Source organism: Suncus etruscus, chromosome 9, assembly GCF_024139225.1.
Source record: "Suncus etruscus isolate mSunEtr1 chromosome 9, mSunEtr1.pri.cur, whole genome shotgun sequence".
Lineage (NCBI taxonomy): Eukaryota > Metazoa > Chordata > Mammalia > Eulipotyphla > Soricidae > Suncus > Suncus etruscus.
Window position 1 is genome coordinate 108,906,391 of NC_064856.1, and position 24,176 is coordinate 108,930,566.

Sequence of the window (24,176 nt, forward strand, 5' to 3'; positions counted from 1 at the left end):
TCTGATTATTGCCAGGAGAGGCCCAGAAGCAGACAGACAAACAAAAAACTGGGGTGTGAATGAAAGGACATGTGAGGAAAGGCTGGAAGGCCAACAGTGGGAGAAAATAAACACCCAGTACAGCAAAGTTATGTTTTTGGGTTTTTTTTTGTTTAGGGGTCACACCCGGCAGCGCTCAGGGGGTTCCTCGTAGCTGTGTGTTCAGAAATCATGCCCGGCAGGCTCGTGGGACCATAAGGGATGCCGGGATTCGAGCCACCGACCTTCTGCATGCCAGGCAAACGCCCTACCTCCAAGCTATCTCTCCAGCCCTTCAGTGAAGTTATGGCCTTATGAACATCCCCATGTGAGAGGGGAAACTGAGGCTCTGGAGCTGCGGGAAGAGCATCCAGCTTCTAAGAGGTGCAGCCTCAGGATCCAGCACCCATTCAGGGTTCATTTGCTTCCCCCCACCCTTCCAGAAACCCTCAATTAGCCAAGCCTATGGTAGGAGACAGGGAAAAAAATGGGAATGTCAAAGTCTTGAGTGGCAGAAGTGAAGGATCTGGGAAGCGAAGCAAGGTTGGGGGATAATTAATTAATTAATTAAATGCATACATTAAAATGTAATTAATTGGAGTGACAGCTGATGGCTGCCCCTCTGGGCCAAGACGAGGCTTCCAGTCCTGCCCACTCTAGCCTTAGACGCCTGCCACCTCCTTCACGCTTTGGCACCGACCGCGAACTTTGCAGACGCTCCCTGGGCCGCGCGCGCTCCCGGCCCACAACCGCGCCGTCACTTGCGCGCCGCTCCCTGGGCCGGAGGACGCAGGACGCAGGTGCCGGCGAGGCGGGGGCCGAGGCGGACGGAGCCCGCCCGGTGGCACCATGTCCCGCCAGGCGAAGGACGACTTCCTGCGGCACTACACGGTCTCCGAGCCCCGGACGCACCCCAAGGGCTACACCGAGTACAAAGTGACAGCGCAGGTGATGCGGGGCCGCGCGGGAGGCGGGGCCCCCTTAAGGCGAGGGGGGCCCCTGGGGAGCCTTAAGGCGCGGCGCTGGACGCGCGGTTCCCCTTTAAGGGGCGTGGCCTCGGTAGCTAATGAGCGGTGATGGGCGTGGCTTTGTGGTTAGGGGCGGGGCCTCGTCTTTTTTAAAGGGCGCGCGGAGGCTGCGTCCCACTCGGCGTACTGGGCGGTGCCCACGCCCGGTGCGGAGGTGTCTGGGCCACCTTTAGGAAGCCGCCTGAGGGTTTAATGCGGCTCCGCCCCTAGTAGGAGTTCGACCTCCAACCCCTGGGGCTTGTTTGGTTTCGGGCTCAGTTGGATATTTACCGAAGTTTCTTTTAAGGAGGTCTTTTTTTTTTTTTTTTTTTTACCGTAAGTCCTAGACTTCCAACGCACTTGATCACATGATGGAGGGTGATTTCAGGAGAAGGTCTGAGTTGATCCGAGGAAGCAGCAACCTAACATAGGAGGGGAAGCAAGGGCGGGAAACTTGGAAAGAGAAAAGCGTTAGATTATCTGTGGCATGGCAGGTTAGAAGGATTGGGTGAAGACTTTTGGGAGATGGATCCCTTTGGAATTTTATATTAGGTAGCTGAAAATACTGACTTTTCTTTCTGGAGGGGCCACACCCTCCTGTGCTATTGCTCTGGCCTCTAAAATAGTTCCTATTAAAGCTGCTTTGCTTTAAGGCTTGGGATATGACTCAGTTGTAGAGCATTAGTCCTTTTTTTTTTTTTTTTGGCCACACCCAGTGGCGCTCAGGGGTTACTCCTGGCTCTGCACTAAGAAATCACTCCTGACAGGCTCGAGATCAACAGGGATCATTGCATCAAAGCAAATGCCCTACCCAATGTGTTCTTGCTCTAGTCCTAGAGCATTAATTAGTCTTGCATGTGTGTGGTCTTGGGTTCAAACCCCACCCTATGGCTGACCTGGGTTTAATCCCCGGCATCCCATAGGGTCCCTGCCACGACTGAGAAAAAGACAGACAGACAGACAGACAGACAGACAGACACACACACACACACACACACACACACACACACACACACACACACCCCTTGGCCCTCTGTTTCCTCATCTCTTAAACGGACCGTGAAGTGGACCTGCTCCCCAGGATCCACAATGAGACTGTAGCACACTAGGTTCCTCTCTCAACCTCTACCCCTGACGTCCCCAGATGATGTTTTGTAGCTGAGGGTTCCAGTTTGAGCACAGGGCTTTCTCCTTTAAGGAAAGAAAGATGGAGCTGGAAAGAAAGTACAAGTTAGGGCCCGGAGAGATAGCACAGCAGCGTTTGCCTATCCAGGACCAAAGGTGGCTGGTTCGAATCCCGGTGTCCCATATGGTCCCCCGTGCCTGCCAGGAGCTATTTCTGAGCAGACAGCCAGGAGTAACCGCTGAGCACCGCCTGGTGTGACCCACAAAAAAAAAAAAAAAAAAGTTAGTTCCTGAGTACCCAGGAGTAATCCCTGAACACATAGCCAGGAGTAACCCCTAAGTCCCACCGGACATAGCCCCAAAACAAACCAACAAAAAAATAGAGACTCCTGAAACTCAGCCTCATTTCTTTTATGTTTTATTTTGTTTTGGGGCCACACTAGCAGCTACTCCTGGCCCTGGGCTCCAGAATTGCTCCTGGCAAGCTCAGGATATGGGATGCCGGGGGATGGAACCTGGGATGGCCATGTCCTGCTGTGCTAGCGCTCTGGCCCTACAGCCTCATTTCTTTTTTATTTGGTTTTTGGGTCAGGGGTTACTCCTGGCAGCGCTCCAGGGTTACTCCTGGTTGTACACTTAGAAATCGCTTCCGGCCGGCTTGGGGGACCATATGGGATGCCAGGATTCAAACCACTGTCCTTCTGTATGCAAGGCAAATGTCCTACCTCCATGCTAGCTCTCCGGCCCCTCAACCTCATTTCTTTCTTGAGCTTGACATTTTCTGCTTTCAGAAGATGTGACTGAGGATAGTGTGGCTTAGGGAACCGTAAAGGGGAACATGTCCCTTTGACAGAAAGAAATTGAGGCACACAGCAGGGGGGGAGGAGTTCAGAATTCCATGCATGGCCTGGACACCAGGACACCTTGATCTCGGGGACCAGTGGCCAAAAGGCCCATGCTGGGGGTGTGCAGGGAGAGGCCTGGTCCTGGGATCATACAAGGCACAGGGGTCACGGGCTCCCCATACTTATCTGCCCTTGTCTTTCATCCTCAGTTCATCTCAAAGAAGGATCCAGAAGATGTCAAAGAGGTGAGTTCCAGGGAGGAAGAGGAGTTACTCCCCAATTCACAAACCGGGCACAGGGCAGCCAGTAACTGGGAGAGAAGGCCAGCTCCCTGCTTTCCTCCTGGGTCCTGGGAAGTGAGGGTGCTGGCTGGGACGGGGTCAGATCTCTGGCCCCCTGCACCCCCGCAGGTGGTGGTCTGGAAGAGGTACAGTGACTTCCGCAAACTGCACGCCGACCTGGCCTATACACACCGAAACCTCTTCCGACGCTTGGAGGAGTTCCCTGCCTTCCCTCGAGCTCAGGTCTTTGGTGAGTTGGGGATGGGGGGGACACGCAGGTGGGGGAGGTCCTATGTTGGAAGGAGCAGAAAGACACCTCCAGGGATGGCTCCTGTCACAGAAGGGGAGCTTAGGGGCTAGAGAGAGAGCACAGTGGGTATGCCTTGTGGATACCTGACGTGGATTTGAGCCCCGATACCACAGAGGCTCCACCAGGAGTGAGTCCTGAGCTTAGAGTTAAGATAAGCCCCAAGTACCGTTGAGTGTGGCCCCAAAACAGAATAACGTAACTCTGGGAAACTGAGGCCCAGAGCTACCTGGTGTGTGGGGCCCTTTAAAAGCCTCATTCTCCTGTGCCCCCTTTTCAAGATGAGGGTAGCAAGGGGTCTACTAGGACAGTGGCAGAATCTCACCTGAGACATGGCCTGTTAAGATTGAGCAGCCAGGGCTGGAGCTCTACAGCAGGTAGAGCATTTGCCTTGCACATGACCAACTCAAGTTCGATCCCTGGCATCCCATATGGTCCCCTGAGCACCACCAGGAGTGATTCCTGAGTACACAGCCAGGAGTAACCCCTGAGCACTGGCGGCTGTGGCCCTAAAACAAAACCAAACAGAGCTAAAGTCTCTGTATTCTCTCCAGGACAGAAAGGGAACAACTTGCTTTGCCTTCTGGGCCATTTACTGTCCCTCTCTGATCCTTAACCTCCTCCGGTTCCACCGAAACTTCCTGAATTCACTTGGTTGGTGCGTCACCCTGATGTGATACCTAGACAGCCCGGCTGGTCTCTGCTTCCCTCTCTCTCTTGTTTCTGCTTTGGGGCCACACTGAACAATGCTTAGAACTTAATGCTGGCTCTGTGCTCAGGAATGACTTCTGGGGCCAGGCTTGGGGACCATCAGCAGTGCCGGGCATTGAACCAGGGTTTGCTGCCAGCAAGGCCAGCGTCGTCCCCACCATCCTGGTTCCTTCATCATTTGCCATCCACCAAGATAGTGCTCCTGCCTTGTGCTCAGGGACCAGAGGCTGCTCCCTTCCTCCCTGGCTAACCCCCAGACAGTGGCCTGTGGACCAGAAGCACCCCAAAAGGTCTCAGCTCATTTTCTCTCTCACCCTGGGCCAGGCCGATTCGAAGCTCCGGTGATCGAGGAGCGGCGGAAGGGGGCAGAGACCCTGCTTCGTTTCACTGTGCACATTCCCGCGCTCAGCAACAGCCCCCAGCTCAAGGAGTTTTTTCGGGTATCCACCCCCCCACTGCACCCCTAAGTGCCCCCACACTCCCTCACACCAGCTGCACCTGGACTCCCTTTTCTGATTTTTTCTCTTCTGCAGGGTGGGGAGGTGACCCGAGCCTCCGACTTGCCCCAGGACCTACACACCCTGCCGCCCCCTCTCCTCCCCACACTGCCCCCCAGCGAACCCCAATCCACTGAGTCCCGGCTGCCCCAGCCCCTTCCCCCCGAGAGGAGAGGCCACGAGGAGTTGGAGGTGCCAGGTAGATGGGGTGGAGGAGGGACCCAGGATGGGTTGTGGGTTCCTGTTCCTCTCCCCGTGATTGTGGGGGTCCCCAGACAGCCTAAGAATCTAGACTCTCAGTTTCTCTGTGCTATGTGCCCTCAAAGGAGCTTACGTGTGGCCATGAGTGCTGCAGCAAGGAAGGGGGGTCCTTCCTGTAAATAGGGGTGGAGGTGAAACAACGGTACAGTGGAGAGGGCTCATACCTTGCATGCAACCAACCTACATTCCATCCCTGGTCCCCTAAACCTCACCAGGAATGATCCCTGAGCAGAGAGCAGGAGTCAGACCTAAGCACTGCCGGGTGTGGGCCACCCCCCCCCCCCCCGCCCCACACACACACATAAAGCCACCCAAGGGTCAGAGAGATAGTACAGCGGATAGAGTGTTTTCTTTGCATCAGACTGACCCAGGTTCCATCCCTGATATCCTATATGGTTCTCTGAGCCTGCCAGGAGTGATTTCTGAGTGCAGAGCCAGAAGTAACCCCTGAGCACCATAGGGTGTAATTGCCAAACAACCCAGGGGAGGGGAATTGCAGCCCTGAATGTCCCTGTGTTCTGTTCTTTTTTTTTTTTTTTTTTTTTTTTTTTTTTTTTTTGGTGTGGTTTTTGGGTCACACCCGGCAGTGCTCAGGGGTTACTCCTGGCTCCATGCTCAGAAATTGCTCCTGGCAGGCACGGGGGACCATATGGGACGCCGGGATTCGAACCGATGACCTTCTGCATGAAAGGCAAACGCCTTACCTCCATGCTATCTCTCCGGCCCCCTGTGTTCTGTTCTTCAGTGGACTTCCCGCCGTCCAGCCCAGCCCAAGAGGCCCTGGACCTCCTGTTTAACTGTGAGAGCAGCGACGAGGCATCCGGCTCCCCTGCCCGAGGACCCCTCTCCGAGGCTGAGCTGGCCCTCTTCGACCCCTTCTCCAAGGAAGGTAACTACTCGCTGGGGTGAAAGGGGGAGACATGCATAGATCCCCATGATCTGAGGAAACTTCTCAGGCCACTGGTGTCTGATGAGAAGCAGCAAAAGGTTCTGTGGCCGTGCAGTGTCTCCCTGTGAGGGTGTGAGCAGTTTCATTGGAAACTCAGGGTGGGATTTGTAGGCCGGCTTGGGATCCCTTGCTGATCCTGCCAGCCCGAGAGGCCTCCTGCGCTGATCCTGGGTGCAGGGCAGCCCCTAGAGATGGGAGATGCCCACACAGAGGTCCAGGCCCTAAGCTGATGCCTCTGAGAGCCACTGGTTCTGTGACACCAGGCCCTGAGATCCTGCAGCCACACACAGGCAGTGCTCAGGACTGATTCATGGCACTGTGCTCAGGAACTACTCCTGGAAGCTCAGGAGACCATATGGGGTACTGCGGAACTTGGGTCATTCTTTTTTTTTTTTTTTTTTTTTTTTTTTTTGTGGTTTTTTTGGGCCACACCCTGTGACACTCGGGTTACTCCTGGCTATGCGCTCAGAAGTTGCTCCTGGCTTCTTGGGGGACCATATGGGACGCCGGGGGATGGAACCGCGGTCCGTCCTAGGCTAGCGCAGGCAAGGCAGGCACCTTACCTCCAGCGCCACCGCCTGGCCCCAACTTGGGTCATTCTTACCTGTTGTATTTTTCTTCCCATTCTCTTTGACTCTTTCTGGACTATACCCAGCAATGCTGGGGGGACCCTGTTGTGCCAGGGATTTTTGTTGTTGTTGTTGTTGTTTTGGTTTTTGGGTCATACCCAGCAGTGCTCAGGGGTTACTCCTGACTCTGCTCAGAAATCGCTCTTGGCAGGCTCGGGGGACCATATGGGACGCTGGGATTCAAACCACCGTCCTTCTGCATGCTGTGCCAGGGATTGACCCCAGGGCACCAGCACTTCACATCCTCTGCGTCTTTTCTAAGTCTGAGCTACTTCTACAGCTGGATATAGAAATGGCTGAACTGGGGCCGGAGAGATAGCACAGCGGTGTTTGCCTTGCAGGCAGCCGATTCAGGAGCTAAGGTAGTCGGTTCGTATCCCGGCGTCCCATATAGATCCCCCATTCCTGCAGGAGCTATTTCTGAGCAGATAGCCAGGGGTAACCACCTGAGATGGTCCAAAAACCAAAAAAAAAAAAAAAAAAAAAAAAGGCAGGGGCCGGGCGGTGGCGCTGGAGGTAAGGTGCCTGCCTTGCCTGCGCTAGCCTAGGACGGACTGCGGTTCGATTCCCTGGCGTCCCATATGGTCCCCCAAGAAGCCAGGAGCAACTTCTGAGCGATTAGCCAGGAGTAACCCCTGAGCGTCACAGGGTGTGGCCCAAAAACCAAAAAAAAAAAAAAAAAAAGGCTGAATTGACCAAGAGTTTCATTTTCTCTCTTTGGGTTAGAACTCAGGGTCTTGTACACACAAAACAAGGCCTCTCTACCACTTAGTCCCTGGATTAGCTTCCTTTCTTGGGAGGATTATTGGGGAGCCCCCAGCCCCACCGCCCCACACTCCTAGCACTTTGCTTTCTGTTCCTTCTTAGGCCCTGAGTTTGCCCACAATCCTGATCTAGGTTGGGCTCTGCAATCTGGTTTTTTGCCTTCCACTGCATCTCCCATTTGGTGCAGGCTTGGCCTGTGGCTGACTCTAGTGATAGACACTTCCTTTTCCTCCTCTCATCTGCTCACTCTCCTCCCTGCTGCAGGATTGGGGAAGGGACCAGGAGGGATTAGAAGGGAGAGACAGGGGTGATGCCAGTGCTATTCTTAACATCACATGGTCCCCCAAGCCTGCAAGGAGTAATTCCTGAGCACAGGCTCAGGAATAATTTTTGAGCATTGCCTGATGTGATCCCCTCCAAAAACAGAGTCCTTACCCATTACTTCTAATTTTAGGGTCTCTGTGAAAGTTATAAGACTCCTCCAAAGTCCCCAAGATTCTAGGAGTCCATGACTGAGGCCATTTCTACCTTAACCTGACTAGTTGAGCTCATTTCTTCCCGTCAGACATTGGGAGTTCTTGGATTAGGTCAAGTAGAGTCAGGAGGGGCCGGAGAGATAGCACAGTGGAAGGGCGTTTGTCTTGCAAGCAGTCGATCTAGGATGGACAATGGTTTGAATCCCAGCATCCCATATGGTTCCCCGTGCCTGCCAGGATAGATTTCTGAGTGCAGAGTTAGGAGTAAGACTTGAGTGCCACCAGGTGTGACCCAAAAACAAAAAAAAGAAGAGGAGGGCCAGAGAGGTGGCACAAGTGCCTTGCATGCACTAACCTAGGACAGAACGTAGTTCGATCCCCCTGGCATCCCATATGGTCCCCACGCCAGGAGCGATATCTGAGCGGCATAGCAAGAGTAACCTCTGAGCATCACTGGGTGTAGCCTAAAAGCCTAAATAAATAAATAAATAAATAAATAAATAAATAAATAAATAAATAAATAAATAAAAACAGATATTTTAAAAAAGAGTTCCATCATCAGCTGGATGGTGGCTGGTTGACTCAGGCACCTTCCTGATGGCCCGGGCACTGCTGTCCTGCATGGGACAGGTTGTCCCTCTGATAGGTGACCTAGGCTGAGTGCATTCTCCATCTCTCATCGCAGAAGGCGCCGGTCCTAGCCCAACCCACAGCAGTGAGCTGACAGCAGTGACAGCCACGCAGGAACCCTGGGAGCCGGGTGGGGAGGAAGAGGAGGACGGGGACACGGGGCCCATCCCAGCCTACCTGAGCCAGGCCACCACGCTCATCACCCAGGCTCTGCGGGACGAGAAGGCTGGGGCCTACCCAACTGCACTGCAGGCCTACCGGGATGGGGTGCATGTGCTGCTTCAGGGAGTCTCAGGTAAGGAGGGATGAGGAGGACAGAGGGCAGGGAAGGGAAAAGGGAAGAGAAGTGCTCGGGGGTCAGGATTGCACCTCACTAAGTGGCTGAGTCTCTGCCCTTCCTTCCTTCCTTCCTTCCTTCCTTCCTTCCTCCCTCCCTTCTTTCCTCCCTCCCTTCCTCTCTTCCTTCCTCCCTCCCTTCCTCCCTACCTTCTTTCCTCCCTCCCTTCCTCCCTTCCTTCCTCCCTCCCTTCCTTCCTTTCTTCCCTCCCTCCCTCCCTTCCCTCCCTTCCTCCCTCCCTCCCTCCCTTCCTCCCTTCCTTCCTCCCTCCCTTCCTCCTTCCCTTCTTTCCTCCCTTCCTCCCTCCCTTCCTTCCTTTCTTCCCTCCCTTCCTCCCTTCCTTCCCTCCCTCCCTTCTTCCCTCCCTCCCTCCCTCCCTCCCTCCCTCCCTTCCTCCCTCCCTTCCTCCCTTCCTTCCTCCTTCCTTCCTTCCTTCCTTCCTTCCTTCCTTCCTTCCTTCCTTCCTTCCTCCTCCTCCCTCCCTCCCCTCCCTCCCTCCCTCCCTCCCTCCCTCCCTCCCTTCCTTCCTCCCTCCCTCCCCTCCCTCCCTCCCTCCCTCCCTCCCTCCTCCCTCCCTCCCTCCCTCCCTTCCTTCCTTCCTTCCTTCCTTCCTTCCTTCCTTCCTTCCTTCCTTCCTTCCTTCCTTCCTTCCTTCCTTCCTTCCTTCCTTCCTTCCCATTGATGGCCACCCCCTCTGTATTCAGGACTTACTCCTAGCTCTGCACTCAGAAAGCACTCCTGGTAGGTCTCAGAGGACCCTCTGCGGTGCCTTGAAACAAAACTGGGTCCACCGTACACAAGGCTGTACCCTATATGAGACAGGTGTACCCCATCTATCTCTTGGGCCAGTAGATTCTGAGTCCCAGGAAGTGGAAGCCTGAACACTCAGTGAACCAATAGGGCTCAGGCTGGGGCTCGAGACTCACCACCTGGCTACAGGCACCCACACGACACCTTTGCTTCTCCCTAGGTGACCCATGCCCTGCCCGGCGGGAGGGCGTGAAGAAGAAGGCAGCCGAGTACTTGAAGCGTGCCGAGGAGCTTCTGCAGCGGCACCTGTCAGAGATCCCGCCCTGACCTGAGCCTACCCCGACCCAGTGCCAGCACTGCCATCCACACTTGTCTTCTCCCTGCCCCTGGCCCTCTGGCTCCAGAGGCGCTTCTTTCTGTAACTGGACCAAGAATGAGAACAATGAAATTCTTACCTTCCTGACCTCACCCTCAGCTGTGGAATCTGTTTTGCACTTCCCATCTTATCTCCCTCTTTTTTTATTTTTATTTATTTTCTTATTTCTGGGCCACACCCCGGCAACGCTCAGGACTCTGACTCTGCACTTGGGGATCACTGCTGGTGGGGTTCTGGAAATCATCTGAGATGCTGGGTATTGAACCCTGGGAAGCATAGTTCAAGGCAAGCGGCCTCTCTACTGTACTATAGCTTTAGCCCCTAGATTTTAACTTTCATTTATCGAGAAATTTTACAGAGAGAGGGGCTTTATCTAAATTGATGAAGAGTGCAAGGTTTTTTTTGGTGCAGGGCCACACCTGATGGTGCTAAAGACTTAGTATAGGTTCAGGAGCTCTTGGCAAGGCTCAGGGGACCAGATGGGGTACAAGGAACCCAACCCAGGTTAGCCAAGTGTAAGGCAAGCACCACACCCACGGTACTATCACTTCATCCATACGTTTTCCTTTGAAAAGTTTTCTTGGGCCCGGAGAGATAGCACAGCGGCGTTTGCCTTGCAAGCAGCCGATCCAGGACCAAAGGTGGTTGGTTCGAATCCCGGTGTCCCATATGGTCCCCCGTGCCTGCCAGGAGCTATTTCTGAGCAGAGAGCCTGGAGTAACCCCTGAGCACCGCCGGGTGTGGCCCAAAAACCAAAAAAAAAAAAAAAAAAAAAAAGTTTTCTTACCGCTACCATAAGACATGTTCCAGATGCCTAAAACTGTTTCTGGATCATTGACTTATGGATCTGACAAAGATTTTACTTTTCTTGGCCTCATTTAGTCAAGCTCCTAAAATTTTTCTTCGACTGACTGTGTACTTTCTTGTAAAATCCATTTTGACAATTCCTCTAATAAGTCAACTAGGACTTCACAGTCACTATGTGGTGGTCAGACTCCTTCCTCCAGCAGCTCCCATCCTTTTTTGTGTGTGTGTGGTGGGGGGGAGTGGTCACACCTGATGGCACTCAGGGGTTACTCCTGTCTCTGGGCTCAGAAATCGCTCCTGGCAGGCTTGGGGGACCATATGGGATGCTGGGAATCGAACCCAGGTCTGTCCTGGGTCAGCCGCTTGCAAGGCAAACACCCTATCACTGTGTGTGTGTGTGTGTGTGTGTATACATACCAAGTGATGCTCAGGGAGTACACCTGGTTCTGCACTCAGGAATTCCAGAGGTGTTCAGGGGATCATATGGGCCTCTAGGGGTCAAATCTGGGTCAGCTTCATGCAAGGCAAGTAATGTGGCCCCACTATGGGCTTTGGTGGTTTTTTGGGAGGGTGGGAAACTGGGGAGAATTATTGAGCCACACCAGAAATGATTTTTAGCAATGCTCCCTGGCCTATATGTGGTGCTGGGTCGTGGAACTGGGTCTGCCGCCTGCAAGAACAAGTCCTTAAACGAACTTTCCTGCACATTTACTGATAGTTTGCAGAACCCTGATCAAGAAAAATGGGGAACACCGTGGGCCACCAAGAAAACAGTGAAAAAATTCAAGAGAAAAGAGAACCCAAAAGGAAGATACCCATTCTATGGGGCTAGGGAGGGAGTAAGTGGGAGGGAGAAGGGGGGCGAATCAAAGTCGGTGCTTGCTGGAGGCGGAGCCTGTTGCGGCGGGAGGCGTGGTCACATAAGCCCCGCCCATCGACAACCCAGCAGGCGTCGTGGTTACGTAAGCCCCGCCCACCAACCCAGCAGGCGCTTGATTGGTTGCCGGGGCGTTGGACTACAAAAGTGCGTCAACGTGCGCTCGGCGTCACGGCAGGAAACTACAAACGCGGTGCATGTCGGGAGGCGCGCCGAGGTGCCTTGTGGGAAGGGAAAGTTTTGACAGGTGAGGTAAGATGGCGCTGCCCATGGGGCGGCGGGCAGCGGCGGGGTGCTGAGTGCCCGCCCTGTGCCCCGCAGCCCCGCCGCCATGCGCGACCTGGAGCTGCCGGTGGGGACGTGCCGGGACCTGTGCCCGCCGGCGGAGCGCGCTCGGCGGGAGCAGGAGCGTCGCCTGCACCGGCTGGAGGTGGCGCCGGGGCGCGCCGTGAAGGAGTACCGTAGGCCGGCCGCCGGCCAACCGCCCCCGCGGCCCAGCGAGCTGCGGCCGCCCGCCGTGCTGCTGGACACCGTGCGCTACCTGGCCCGCCTGGTAGCCGAGCGCGCCGACGCTCCCCGCGCCGAGGTGGCGGGCTTCGTGGCCGACCGGCTGCGCGCCGTGCGCCTGGACCTGGCCCTGCAGCGCTCCGGCCTCGCCGAGGCGGCTCTGGTGCTCGAGGCGGCACAGGCCGTGCTGCTGGCCGTGGTGGCGCGCCTCGGACCCGAGCCCGACCCCGGCCCCGTCGTGGATCCCGTGCTGCTGCAGGCCCAGGTGCAGGAGGGTTTCGGGTCGCTGCGGCGCTGCTACGCGCAGGGCGCCCCCGGGCCCCGGCCCCGCCAGGCCGCCTTCCAGAGCCTCTTCCTGCTTTATAACCTCGGTGAGTCCCAGCCCCTCCGTGGGGACAGCCGAGAGCGAGCCATGTTAGCTCCGAACCCCACTCGGCCTCCCGAAAGTGTGTCGAGTCAACGAATCGCATCAGTGGAGCCCTTTCTGGGTATCAACGTTTTTTTGTTGTTTTTTGTTTGTTTGTTTGTTTGTTGTTGTTGTTTTGTTTTGGGTTTTTGGTTTTGGGGGCACACCCGGCAGCGCTCAGGGGTTACTCCTGGCTCTACGCTCAGAAATCGCTCCTGGCACACTCGCTCAGGGGACCATATGGAATGCCAGGATTCGAAACACTGTCCTTCTGTATGCAAGGCCTCCATGCTATCTCTCTGGCCCCAGGATATCAGTTTTTGCAGAGAAAAGTGGAGAATAGTTAAGTTTGGGAAAGGAAATTTGGCACTCGAGAGTGATGTGCAAACTTAGGGAAACCTGAGATAGTATCACGAGGTTCTTACGATTGCCTTGTGACCTGCCAAGGCCTGTACCAATCGGTATGGTTCCTCAATAGGAAGTCAGTCACTCCTAAGCACAAAGCCAGGGAGAGCTCCAAGCATCACCAGAGCTATCCCCAACGAAATGAAACACACTTAAGTTTTGTCGCCAAACCCCACCACAGCTCAGGGCTTTGCTCAGGTTGCCCGTAGTGGTGCTGGGGGACCAGGCAGTGCGGGCTCCCAGCATGCAAGAAAAGCAAGTGCTCCAGCCCAAGCCCATTGCACTGATTTTTCCAGCCGTTTTTGGCTAGTTGTATTTAGGCTGTAGACCCAGTGATGCTCCCTTCGATGCTTGATGCTCAGGACCTAACTGTGCTGAGTCTAGTTCTGGCATCCTGTGTGCAAAGCAAGGACTCCCACTAGTTGGGCCACACCTGGTAGTGCTCAGGCTTTATTCCTGGCTTTGTGCTCAGAAATTACTTCTGACAGGCTCAGGAGACCATATGGAATGCCAGGGATCAACCTGTCCACAAGGCAAATACCCTACCTGCTTTACTCTTTCTTCGGCCCCTGCAAACTTTTTAAAATATCTGCCAGACAGCAAGTTGAGTACATACCCACACATCCATCCATGGATATATCCAAGCCAGAAGTTTCTAGATTTTAGATATCTTGGGGCATATTTTGGGGCCGGAGCTGTGGCGCAAGGGGTAAGGCAAGGGGTAAGGCGTCTGTCTTGCCTGAGCTAGCCTAGGATAGACCACGGCTCGATCCCCTGGAGTCCCATATGGTTCCCCAAGCCAAGAGCAATTTCTGAGTGCATAGCCAGGAACAACCCCTGAGCATCACAGGGTGTGGCCCCAAAACCAAAAAAAAAAAAAAAAAAAAAAAAAAAACCCAAAAACCTTGGGTGGTTACATCCAGCAGTGCTCAGGGCTTACACCTGAGCCATATGGGTTTTGGGGGAATTGACCGTAGGTTAACCAACATGCAAGTGCAAGGCAAGGGCCATACCCATTGTACTAACTCATCGGCTCCTAGATGTTAGATCCTCTCTGTGGCTGTGCACTGCAATCTAATGACTTCATATTTCATTGTAATAAATGTAGTTGACTTTCATAAGCCACAGAAGTGTCAGTTAGCTCCAAGGCCCCAGTGGTTGCTTCTGCTAGACATGAAGCTGGGGCAGAGGTTTCTGAAAGAAATGACCCACCCTAGGCTGTGGATGGATCGGTGCTGTACAATTCTATATGGATAGACTAATGGTTAAATTATACTGGCCTGTTTTCTCATTAGAAACCCTATGTGAGTGCCAGAGATATAGTACAGGGGTAAAACACTAACCTTGGGGCCGGAGAGATAGCATGGAGGTAAGGTGTTTGCCTTTCATGCAGGAGGTCATCGGTTTGAATCCCGGCGTCCCATATGGTCCCCCGTGCCTGCCAGGAGCAATTTCTGAGCCTGGAGCCAGGAATAACCCCTGAGCACTGCCGGGTGTGACCCAAAAACCACACAAAAAAAAACCCCACTAACCTTACTTGAGGCTGACCCTGATTGGGTCCCACAGAATCACATATAACCCCCTTAGCACTGCCAGATGTGGTTTCCCACCAGAAAAATGTTCTATTTTATTACTAATAAGAGTTGGGAGATGAGGAGCCGGGCGGTGGCGCTGGAGGTAAGGTGCCTGCCTTACCTGCGCTAGCCTAGGAGACGGACCGCGGTTCGATCCCCCGGCGTCCCATATGGTCCCCCAAGCCAGGAGCGACTTCTGAGCGCATAGCCAGGAGTAACCCCTGAGCGTCACCGGGTGTGGCCCAAAAACCAAAAAAAAAAAGAGTTGGGAGATGAGTTTAGAGGAGGCCAGCAGGCTGAGCGCTGAGACAGGGTGGCCATGGGGCTGGCTGAAGAATGAGCCAGACCCTGGAAAAACTTCAATCGCAGCCCTGCTTCCTGCTCTCACAGGCTCAGTCCAGGCCCTCCACGAAGTGCTGCAGCTGCCCGCGGCCCTGCGTGCCTGCCCGGCCCTGCACACGGCCCTGGCCGTGGACTTGGCCTTCCGGGAAGGCAATGCGGCCCGTCTCTTCCGGCTGCTCCGTGCCCTACCCTACCTGCAGAGCTGCGCCGTGCAATGCCACGTGGGCCACGCTCGCCGCCAGGCCCTGGCCCGGATGGCTCGGGCCCTGAGCACCCCAAAGGGCCAGACCGTGCCCCTGAGCTTCATGATCCACCTGCTAGCACTAGATGGACCCGAGGAGGCCCAGAACCTGTGCCAGGCCCACGACTTGCCGCTGGATGGAGAGGAGAAAGTCGTGTTCCTGCGGGGGCACTATACCGAGAAGGGGCCACCCCCTGCCGGGGCCTGCACAGTATTAGTGGGGAACAAACTTGAAGGGCGCACAGTGGAGGAGATGGTTATGACCGAGGAGGAAAATGAATGTCTGGGGCTACCCACATCCCCAGTGTGAAGAGGACCCATGGTCTCCACCCAGCCCCCAAAGGCCTCTGGTCTGGACACCCTAGTTCTTTTTCTTCATCCTCAAGGCAATAAAATAACTTGTTCTGGGTTTGGTTCTTCTCTTTGAACCAGAGTGAGGCTTCATTTATTGTAGGGGTGGCAGAGATGAAGGAGAGGAACACAGATTGGCCAGGCCCCTATCCACTCTGGCCTCAGTTTCTTCACCTCCCCAACATTGATGCTTCTCATCCACATCTGCCCTTCAGGTCTCCAGGGGGGTCTCCATGCCCACCCCCAGGCTCTAGTCTCCAGCTTCTGCCAGCCAGGGCCACAAATGACCATACAGGGTTTGTCACCTCTGAAGTGTCCACAATTGGTGACAGCAGAGGTGAGAGCTCACATTCTCCTGCACCCCCAGGAAAATAGGGAGCACTGAAGGAGGGTGGGGGTCAGAGGTCAGCCACTGGTTTGAGAGTAGCTGCTGCACCCTCCAGGGCGGCCACCACAATGCTAAGCTGCTGATGTACTTCCTTCCACTCTGCAGTGCCAGCGCCAGTGCTGTTGGCCCGAGAGAAGGCATTGGACAGGCCTGGGAAGGTGGGGACTGAGCCGCTGCGAGGTGCCCAGAGTACGTGACTAGCAGAAGAAAGGGGGCAGGGTCATGCAGAGACCAGAAAAGGGAGGGTCCTCTCTTCAGCCTGGAACAAACATCTCAATTCCTTCCATAGTTCAAAATACCTCCCTGCTATCTCCAGAAGTGGGGACTCTGGCAGCCAAGAGGGAGGTCAGTTCTAGTGCCCAAGTGACCTTGGCCCACTGCCCCTCACCTGGGGCCCCATATCCCGCCTGGTTCTTAGGGATCCAGGCTGAGCTCTCATCCCCCTGTCCCAGGGCCAGACTCACCTGTAGTACAGCTCCTGTGGGAATGCTCGTGGGTTCAGGAAGGTCCGTTCCAGGAGCATCAGCTGGTCATTGAGCATCCGGACCTGCAGAGGGCTGGAGGGTGTGGGGGAAATGGGGCACCTAATTTGGAGCCCGTGCCCTGCCCCGTGCCCCACTCTGTGCCACCTGCCCTACACCTGCTGGCTGCCCTCACTTGGGGTTCTCCTGAAGCTCTGACTGGTGCCGGCTCAACGTCTCGACAGCCTTCTCAAACTTCTCCACTGCGCTCACCAGAGGCCCTGTAGGGGATAGCCTGCCGCTCAGTCTTGGGGCTGCAGGCTACCTGCACCCGAGGGCCCCAAGCCTCCCAAGTCCGGTGGGTTCCGCACCCAGGCTAATTCCCTCTCGCTCCAGCACTGCCCCCAGGCCCTCCTGGGCCGCCTGCAAGAAACTGTGGAGTGTCTCGTTGTAGTCCTTGACATTCAGGGGCAGGAAGAGGCTGTCGCTGAGTCGAAGAACCACGTTTCCTGCCACCCGAGCCACTGCTTGGTGGCTGGTAAAGTCTGCCAGGAGGAAACCAAGACCGCCGCTCAACCTTCAGCCCGTCCTCCTCCTTTGGGGGTCTCGTGGCACCCCCAAACCCCACCTCACCAGGATCTACAAACTTGTCCACATAATCAAAGGTGTCGAAGGCTGTGTGGTAGGTGGGGTAGATCCGGGCTGAGGTCTTGCTCTGTGGGGAGAAGGCCAGGGAGGCTGGGTTTGTGGAAGTGAGAAGAGGCGAAACCACGTGAATGATTTCTGCTAAGTCGCTCTCTTGTCCACTTGGCTGCTTTTAGAAGTCTCCCTTTACAGCTCAGAGAGCACAAACAGGTCAGGATCATGCCTCCATAGAGAACATGGAACAGCTCAGTCCGGCTCTGGTATTGCTCACATGATACAAATGTCAACCCAACACGAAGACAGTGTGATCAGGAAGGAGGGCAGGGTCTGTGCCCAAAGAGACAGGCTGGGCCCTCTATCCTTCCTCTCGTCTCCCTCCTCTATGCACATCAGATTGGTGCAGTTTACAACGCTAGCCTCTTGGGGCTGGAGCAGTGGCGCAGCAGTAAGGCGTTTGTCTTGCACGCATCTGACCTAGGATGAACCGCGGCTCGATCCCCAGCGTCCCATATGGCCCCCCAAGCCAGGAACAATATCTGAGCATATAGCCAGGAGTAACCCCTCAGCATCACTGGGTGTGGCCCAAAAAATCAAAAACAAAACAAAAAAACAAACCCAGCCTCTTAAACTGGATAAAATAACACATGGGCCCAAGCAGATGTTCAGGGAGATAAAGCAACTTGGCCTAGGTGAGTGGCCCAGCGGATTGAATAGACCACTTTAGGGGCAAAGAACCAAGCCACAGTGACCTCAAGCTCACCCGGTCATAGGTATAGGCGATGTCCATGGAGGAGATGCCCAGGAAGTGGACGAAGGGTGCGTAGTCACTGCCAGCGCCCAGAGAGCCCAGGCTGTGGGTAAGAAGAAGGGTAAGAAGAGGACTGTAGGGGACACACACACACACACACACACACACACACACACACACACACCCCTCTGGGGGGTCCTCTCTGGTGGTCCCTGCCCTCACCTGGGGATCAGGCCATGCACCGGGCTGCTTCGATTGAAATACTGGATCCAGTTGTCATAGACGCTGAGGCTGCCAGCGCCAGGAGCCTGGACCTAGGGAGAGAATTGGGCTTGGGCTTGCCAGTCCCCAGACCCAACCTTCTTTATCTTTGTTTTTTGTTTGTTTGTGTTTGGGTCACACCCTGTGGTGCTCAGGGATTACTACTGCTGGCTCTGTGCTCAGAAATCTCTCCTGGCAGGCACGGAGGGACCATATGGGATGCCGGGATTCGAACCACCATCTGTCCTGGATCATCCGCGTGCAAGGCAAAGGCCCTACCGCTGTACTATCTCTCGACCCCGCCCACTTCCAACCTGTCCATTCACCTAGTGCCAGCTCAGGCCCCGCCCCCGGAGACACCGCCCATTGGCTAGCCACGCCTGTGGCTCCGCCCCACCGACTAACCACGCCCACATAGAGACCCACTTCAGAAACTCCGCCCACTTGTTGGTCACGCCCACTCGACCTCACCCCTGGTCCCTCGTCCCACCTGCTGGGCTGCAGAGAAGATGACATTTTGCACGGGGGGCGTCCCCTGGGCTCTCAGGGTGGCGTTGGCTGCGGAGGTGGGGGGGCGCAGAGAGTTTGCACCCAGGTTCCCCCTTGCTCCCACCACACCCCACGCCGGCCTCGCCGCCTACCGAACACCGCGATGTCCACGTTGATGTAGGCCACAGCGCGCTCCTGCAGCCTGTGGAAGGCCTCCTGGGGCCGGGTGTGCCATCAGCCCAGACCCCAACACCCCCCATCCCGTCCAGCACCCTGTCCCTGACCCAGGGAGGGGCTCACGCACCTCCGTGAACTCCGTGGAACCAATGAGACCAAACTCCTCTGCCCCCCAGCTGGCAAACACGATTGATCTTCGGGGGCGCCAGGTGCCTAGGCAGGGAGAGAGGGTCGTCGTGGGGAAGTGGGAGCAAGGTCGGGCACCTGGGACAGCTGCCAGGCGCCTTTTTTTGTGCTTTATCCAGGATGAGAGAGACCCCAGGGCTGATCCTGCCTGCCCTGCTCCCCAGTGCAGACCCTCCTTCCCAGGACCCCCTTTCCCTGCACTGCTCCCAGCACCATCAGGTTGCACCAAAAGTTTCTCTTCACAGCACTCAGGCGTGGCCCAAACAATGTGCTCCCCGACATTAATTCGGGGTCTAAGATTCTGTTTCCTCCTCTAGTTTGTGGGAATAGCCTGACTCCAGGGTCTGGCTCCAATCCAAGGATACCAGAGATACAGGAGCTGTTGCATGACTGTCCTGGCTCTCTGTCCCAGTTATACCAACTTTGACTTATGTGGGTGTTGGAAGAGGAAGGAAGGGAAGGAGGGGGAAATAGAAAGGAAGGAGAGAGGAAAAGAGGAAACAAAGTAAAATAGGAAAAGAAGGAAGGAAGGAAGGAAGGAAGGAAGGAAGGAAGGAAGGAAGGAAGGAAGGAAGAAAAGAAAGGAGGGAAAGAATAAGGAGGGGCCTGCGTGGTGGCGCTAGAGGTAAGGTGTCTGTCTGCCTTGCCAGCGCTAGCCTAGGATGGACCGCGGTTTGATCCCCCAGCGTCCCATATGGTCCCCCAAGCCAGGAGCGACTTCTGAGCACATAGCCAGGAGTAACCCCTGAGCGTCACCGGGTGTGGCCCAAAAGGGAGGGAAGAATAGGAGGAAGGGGGAAAAGAAGCAATGGGGAAGGAAGTAGAAAAAAAGGACTAAGGGAAGGAAAGAGGAAACAAAAGGAGGGAAATGAATGAAGGAGAGAGGGAAGGAGGGAAAAGGAAAGAGGGAAGGAGAAAGGAAGATGGAATGCCCAGCTGAGGCAAGTGACCCCCACCAGGAGGGGAATCCCTGGACCCGGGGGGGGGGGGGCGGCCTCACCTTTCTTCAATAGGGTCCCCAAGACGCGAGTGAGCTCGAGAAGGACAGCCGTGCCACTGCTGGGGTCCACCGCCCCGTGTACCCAGCTGTCTCTGTGGTTCCCGTAAAGCACATAGCGATCTGGGGGAGGGACAGTGAGTGAGACAGGAGCTGGAGGGGGGCACTGCAGGGCAGGGCAGGAGGGGGAAGGGGTGGTGTGCTCACCAGGCTCCACAGCTCCCCGAATGATCCCCAGGACGTTTGAGGAGTTCCGCAGCTCCAGTTGGTTGCCAATAGTCATGTTAACCTGGCTGCAAAGGGAAAGCACCTGAGGGTGGGGTGTTATGTATCCCCAATCCCTGCCCTGTATGCACAGGAAAATAAAAGGGGTAGAGAAAGCCTAAGAAAGGAAGGGGAGGGGCCGGGTAGGTGGCGCTGGAGGTAAGGTGTCTGCCTTGCAAGCGCTAGCCAAGGAAGGACCGCGGTTCGATCCCCCGGCGTCCCATATGGTCCCCCCAAGCCAGGGGCGATTTCTGAGCACATAGCCAGGAGTAACCCCTGAGCGTCAAACGGGTGTGGCCCAAAAACCAAAAAAAAAAAAAAAAAAAAAAGAAAGGAAGGGGAGCTGGGTTTTGGGGTACCCCCTCACCTATCTGCTGTGAAGTTACTGCCGGTCCTGAAACCAGGCCCCACCTTGTAGTCACAGCCCAGGGCGCCCTGCCAGGCAGCAGGAGCTACAGCTCCCTCGAGATTACTGTGGATGATGGGAAGGCCCCTTAGAGTCAGCAAGGGTGTTGGGATGAAGTTGGGAGGCCACTGGCCAGGGCACCCCAAGGCTCAAGCTCACCAGAGAAGCACTTTGGCATCCTCGAAGCCTATGGGCTGGGTGGGAATTGGAGGAAATCCAGGGACCTTGTCTGGGTCCAGGCGGAAAGATGAGTAAGTGGCCGGAAGGTAGGGAGTCAGGGGATCCCCAAAGTTCTCATAGTAGGAGCCTCGTTCCACCCCGGAGGGCGGCATGTGCCAAGAGTGTGGGTAGGTCTCATTGGGGAGGCTTCGCCCGTCGTTGATGTCAGCAGGATCCGTGTAGACCAATAGCCCAGCCACCCCGAATTTGGCAGCATTGATAGCCTGGGGGAGGAGGATGAGGGGGCTGTCACTGGGGGGGGGGCAGAAGATGGTACTAACCCCCTTCCTCCTGTAGATGAAGGAAAAACATGCCATACCTGTCCCCCCAGCGTATTGTGGCCTGCCTGTTTAGATACTGCCTGAGATCAAACTTTTATTTATTTTGGGCTACACTTGGTGATGCTCAGGGGTTACTCCTGGCTCTGCACTCAGAAATCGCTCCTAGTTCAGGGAACCATATAGGACGCCGGGGATTGAACCCAGGTCAGCCCTGGGCAGCTGCGTGTGAGGCAAATGCCCTACTGCTATGTTACCGCTCCTGCCCCATGAGATCAAACTTTTAAAGTGCTGGGGGTTGGAGAGAGAGAGTACAAGAGGGGAAAGAGCTTATTTTGCAGATGGCTGCCTTGGGTTTGATCCCTAGAAAAGTCTAGGATCCCCCAAGCACCATCAGGTAGTGTCCCCTTTCCCCTGTCAGAGAACATGGGGTATAGGCTGTGTTCCTCAGGGAGGAAAGACTCGCACCCCCATTGTGCCATGGGCAAAGGAAGTTAGGTATGCGCAGCTGTGTTTGTTCTCCAAGTCCAAAGGTGGGAGCGACCCAAGGGGGGGTCACAGATGAGTTCGGTGTGGAACACCAAGTTCCCACAGGCAAAAGTAGCCGCAGAGGGGCCAGAACAATAGCACAAGCGGTTAGGGCCCTTCCTGCTTTCCACCCATTCACCCAGGGCCCCTCTCCCTCTCCAGCACAGGCATGAGTGGGGCAACTCACCTTGGCCCCACGCCCAGCACCCCCATAGCGGGTGAGGGCAATGGTGTTATAGAGATCAATGCCTTTATTTTGGAGTTCCTGGAAGTCTTGTTCCGTACCCCGGTTGGCATAGACCAGGAGACCCTAGTCCAAAAGAGATGAGCTTAGGGTTTGGCCCAGGAATGGGCGGCGGCCGGGGGGGGGGGGGCAGAGAGGAGGGGCAGGAGGCTGGATTCATTGTTTCCTGTCTCATCTGGGGCTGGCCAGAGCACAGTGTCAAGGGGACATGTCGACTCACCTGTGGGCTTCCGGCTGGAGCATAAGCAGCATAGGGCGGCACCACATTGGGGTCCCCCTGATCCCCGGTTAGAGTCTCCTCGCTCTGGCGGCATGAGAAGAGGGTTTGACCAGCGGTATTCACTGCGGAGAGATTTCAGGTCAGGGTTGATCTAGCTGCTCCCCCACCCCACGGCATCCACTCTGCCCCTGACACCCTGCCCCTAAGGCCCTCACCCACAGACACGCGGTTTGGCTGCCTCTGATTGGGAAAAGACAGCAGCACTTGGTACTGGGGGGCCTCAGCTGCATCCAGACCCGACTCTGGGTCCCGCCAGCGCTGTAGTAGCAACTGTACAAGTTTCTCATCCTGGGGGCTGGTGGCCAGATGTGGCTCCTTGGAAAGTTCTCTGCGGGGCAAGGGTGGAGCAGGCCTGAGTCAGGCTGGCTGGAACTGGGGGGCAGGGAGTGTGCTGAAGGCTCAGAGGCACACAGGGCCCTCACCTGAGGTTATCCCGGATCCTGGTGGCACTCAGCTGCCCCATCACGGTGTCTAGGAGCTGCAGATCCAGGTCTTGGGGGGCTGGAAGATTGTCCCCTTTAGGAATAGCAAAGTGGCCCAGAATGATCCCCAGCCCTAAAAGGGCAGTAGCCCCTAGGATCCCCCCTAGCACTTTAACCCACTGCATCATTGGTGCCCAGGCTGGCGGGAGAGGCTCCTTATAGATGCCCCCTGGTTAACCATTAATAGAATAGCCAGAGTGTCATGGCCCTTTTTTTTTTTTTTTTTTTTTTTTTTTGGTTTTTGGGCCACACCCAGTGGTGCTCAGGGGTTACTCCTGGCTATCTGCTCAGAAATAGCTCCTGGCAGGCACGGGGGACCATATGGGACACCGGGATTCGAACCAACCACCTTTGGTCCTGGATCGGCTGCTTGCAAGGCAAACACCGCTGTGCTATCTCTCCGGGCCCATGGCACTTCTTTTATGATCAATGCCAGCGGGTCGAACCCAGGTCTTTTGCATAAAGGCATATGCTTTGCTGCTGAGCCACTTTCCTGGGTCTCTGAGCTTTTTTGGGGTGTGTGTGTGGAGGGCTTGCACTGGGCAAACCTATTTCAGAGGCATAGAGTTTAGCCTAATACAAATTGACATTAGTGGGCCCGGAGAGATAGCACAGCGGCGTTTGCCTTGCAAGCAGCAGATCCAGGACCAAAGGTGGTTGTTCGAATCCCAGTGTCCCGTATGGTCCCCCATGCCTGCCAGGAGCTATTTCTGAGCAGCCAGGAGTAACCCCTGAGCACCACTGGGTGTGGCCCAAAAAACAAAAACAAAAACAAAACACACACACACACACAAATTGACATTAGCTCCAGCCCAGCTGTGCTCAGGCATCACAGGGTGCCAGAGAAGAAAATCAGGGTGCAACACTTGCTAGGAGTCTTTCCAGCCCCGTTTCTGCCTGTTGGTTCCTCAATAGCAGGGACCATGAGGGGGTGTCCTGGGAAAGAGGATGAGTGGTCACATCCATCTCAGAAGCAAGAAAGAAGCTCCAGGAAATGTAATACTAGCCAGGATCTTGAGGTTCCACCCAGGGTCTCTGAGAATGGAGCTGGGAGGTCCCGAAGGCCTTAGGGCCACTGGGTCACCAACACTCTCAGTCCTGAGTTCCAGTCCCATCCTCAAAACTATCAGTGGCCATAGACCATTCCCTTTGCTTCTTGGAATTGAATTTCTTAGCTGGAAAACAAGAATAATGGAACACTTGCCACAAAACTGTGATACTCTTCATTCATAAAACCATTTCTACAGGGGCTGGAGGACACTTGCCTTGTATGTGGCAGACTCAAGTTCGATCTTTGGCATTCCATATGGTCCCCTGAGCACCACCAGGTGTGAGTGCAGAGCATAACTCCTGAGCACTGGAGGGTATAGTGCCAAACCAAAACCAAACAAGCAACAAGACCATCTGTAGGGGCTGGAGAGATAGCATAGAGGTAGGGTGTTTTGCTTTGCATGCAGAAGGATGGTGGTTCAAATCCCGGCATCCCATATGGTCCCCCGAGCCTGCCAGGAGCAATTCCTGAGCATAGAGCAAGGAGTAACCTCTGAGCACTGCCGGGTGTGACCCAAAAACAAAAAACAATAAAAATAACAAAAATAAAACCACCTATAGAGAATCTTCTCATCCAAGAGAGGGCACAGAGGGCAAAA

General features: G+C 55.3%; 3 protein-coding genes across 3 annotated transcripts; 2 read left to right on the plus strand and 1 right to left on the minus strand.

The window, feature by feature from the left end:
- Nucleotides 1-803: 803 nt before the first annotated feature.
- Nucleotides 804-10,056, plus strand: SNX15 (sorting nexin 15). The gene is made up of 8 exons (XM_049780133.1): nt 804-966; nt 3,205-3,240; nt 3,406-3,526; nt 4,619-4,734; nt 4,828-4,990; nt 5,798-5,941; nt 8,557-8,796; nt 9,809-10,056. The coding sequence occupies exons 1-8, from the start codon at nt 868-870 to the stop codon at nt 9,913-9,915; spliced, it is 1,026 nt and encodes a 341-aa protein (XP_049636090.1). The 5' UTR covers nt 804-867; the 3' UTR covers nt 9,916-10,056.
- A 1,853-nt stretch (nt 10,057-11,909) lies between these two features.
- Nucleotides 11,910-15,458, plus strand: SAC3D1 (SAC3 domain containing 1). Its single transcript, XM_049780132.1, has 2 exons — nt 11,910-12,526; nt 14,931-15,458. The coding sequence occupies exons 1-2, from the start codon at nt 11,980-11,982 to the stop codon at nt 15,431-15,433; spliced, it is 1,050 nt and encodes a 349-aa protein (XP_049636089.1). The 5' UTR covers nt 11,910-11,979; the 3' UTR covers nt 15,434-15,458.
- Nucleotides 15,459-15,872: 414 nt separating this feature from the next.
- Nucleotides 15,873-22,652, minus strand: NAALADL1 (N-acetylated alpha-linked acidic dipeptidase like 1). The gene is made up of 18 exons (XM_049780123.1): nt 22,468-22,652; nt 22,201-22,373; nt 21,986-22,107; nt 21,709-21,831; nt 20,656-20,939; nt 20,458-20,562; nt 20,034-20,119; nt 19,830-19,949; nt 18,771-18,856; nt 18,619-18,682; nt 18,468-18,535; nt 17,939-18,030; nt 17,729-17,819; nt 16,957-17,038; nt 16,695-16,868; nt 16,520-16,604; nt 16,327-16,419; nt 15,873-16,059 (listed from the first exon to the last, which is right to left on the minus strand). The coding sequence occupies exons 1-18, from the start codon at nt 22,650-22,652 to the stop codon at nt 15,873-15,875; spliced, it is 2,220 nt and encodes a 739-aa protein (XP_049636080.1).
- Between the last annotated feature and the right edge of the window lie 1,524 nt (nt 22,653-24,176).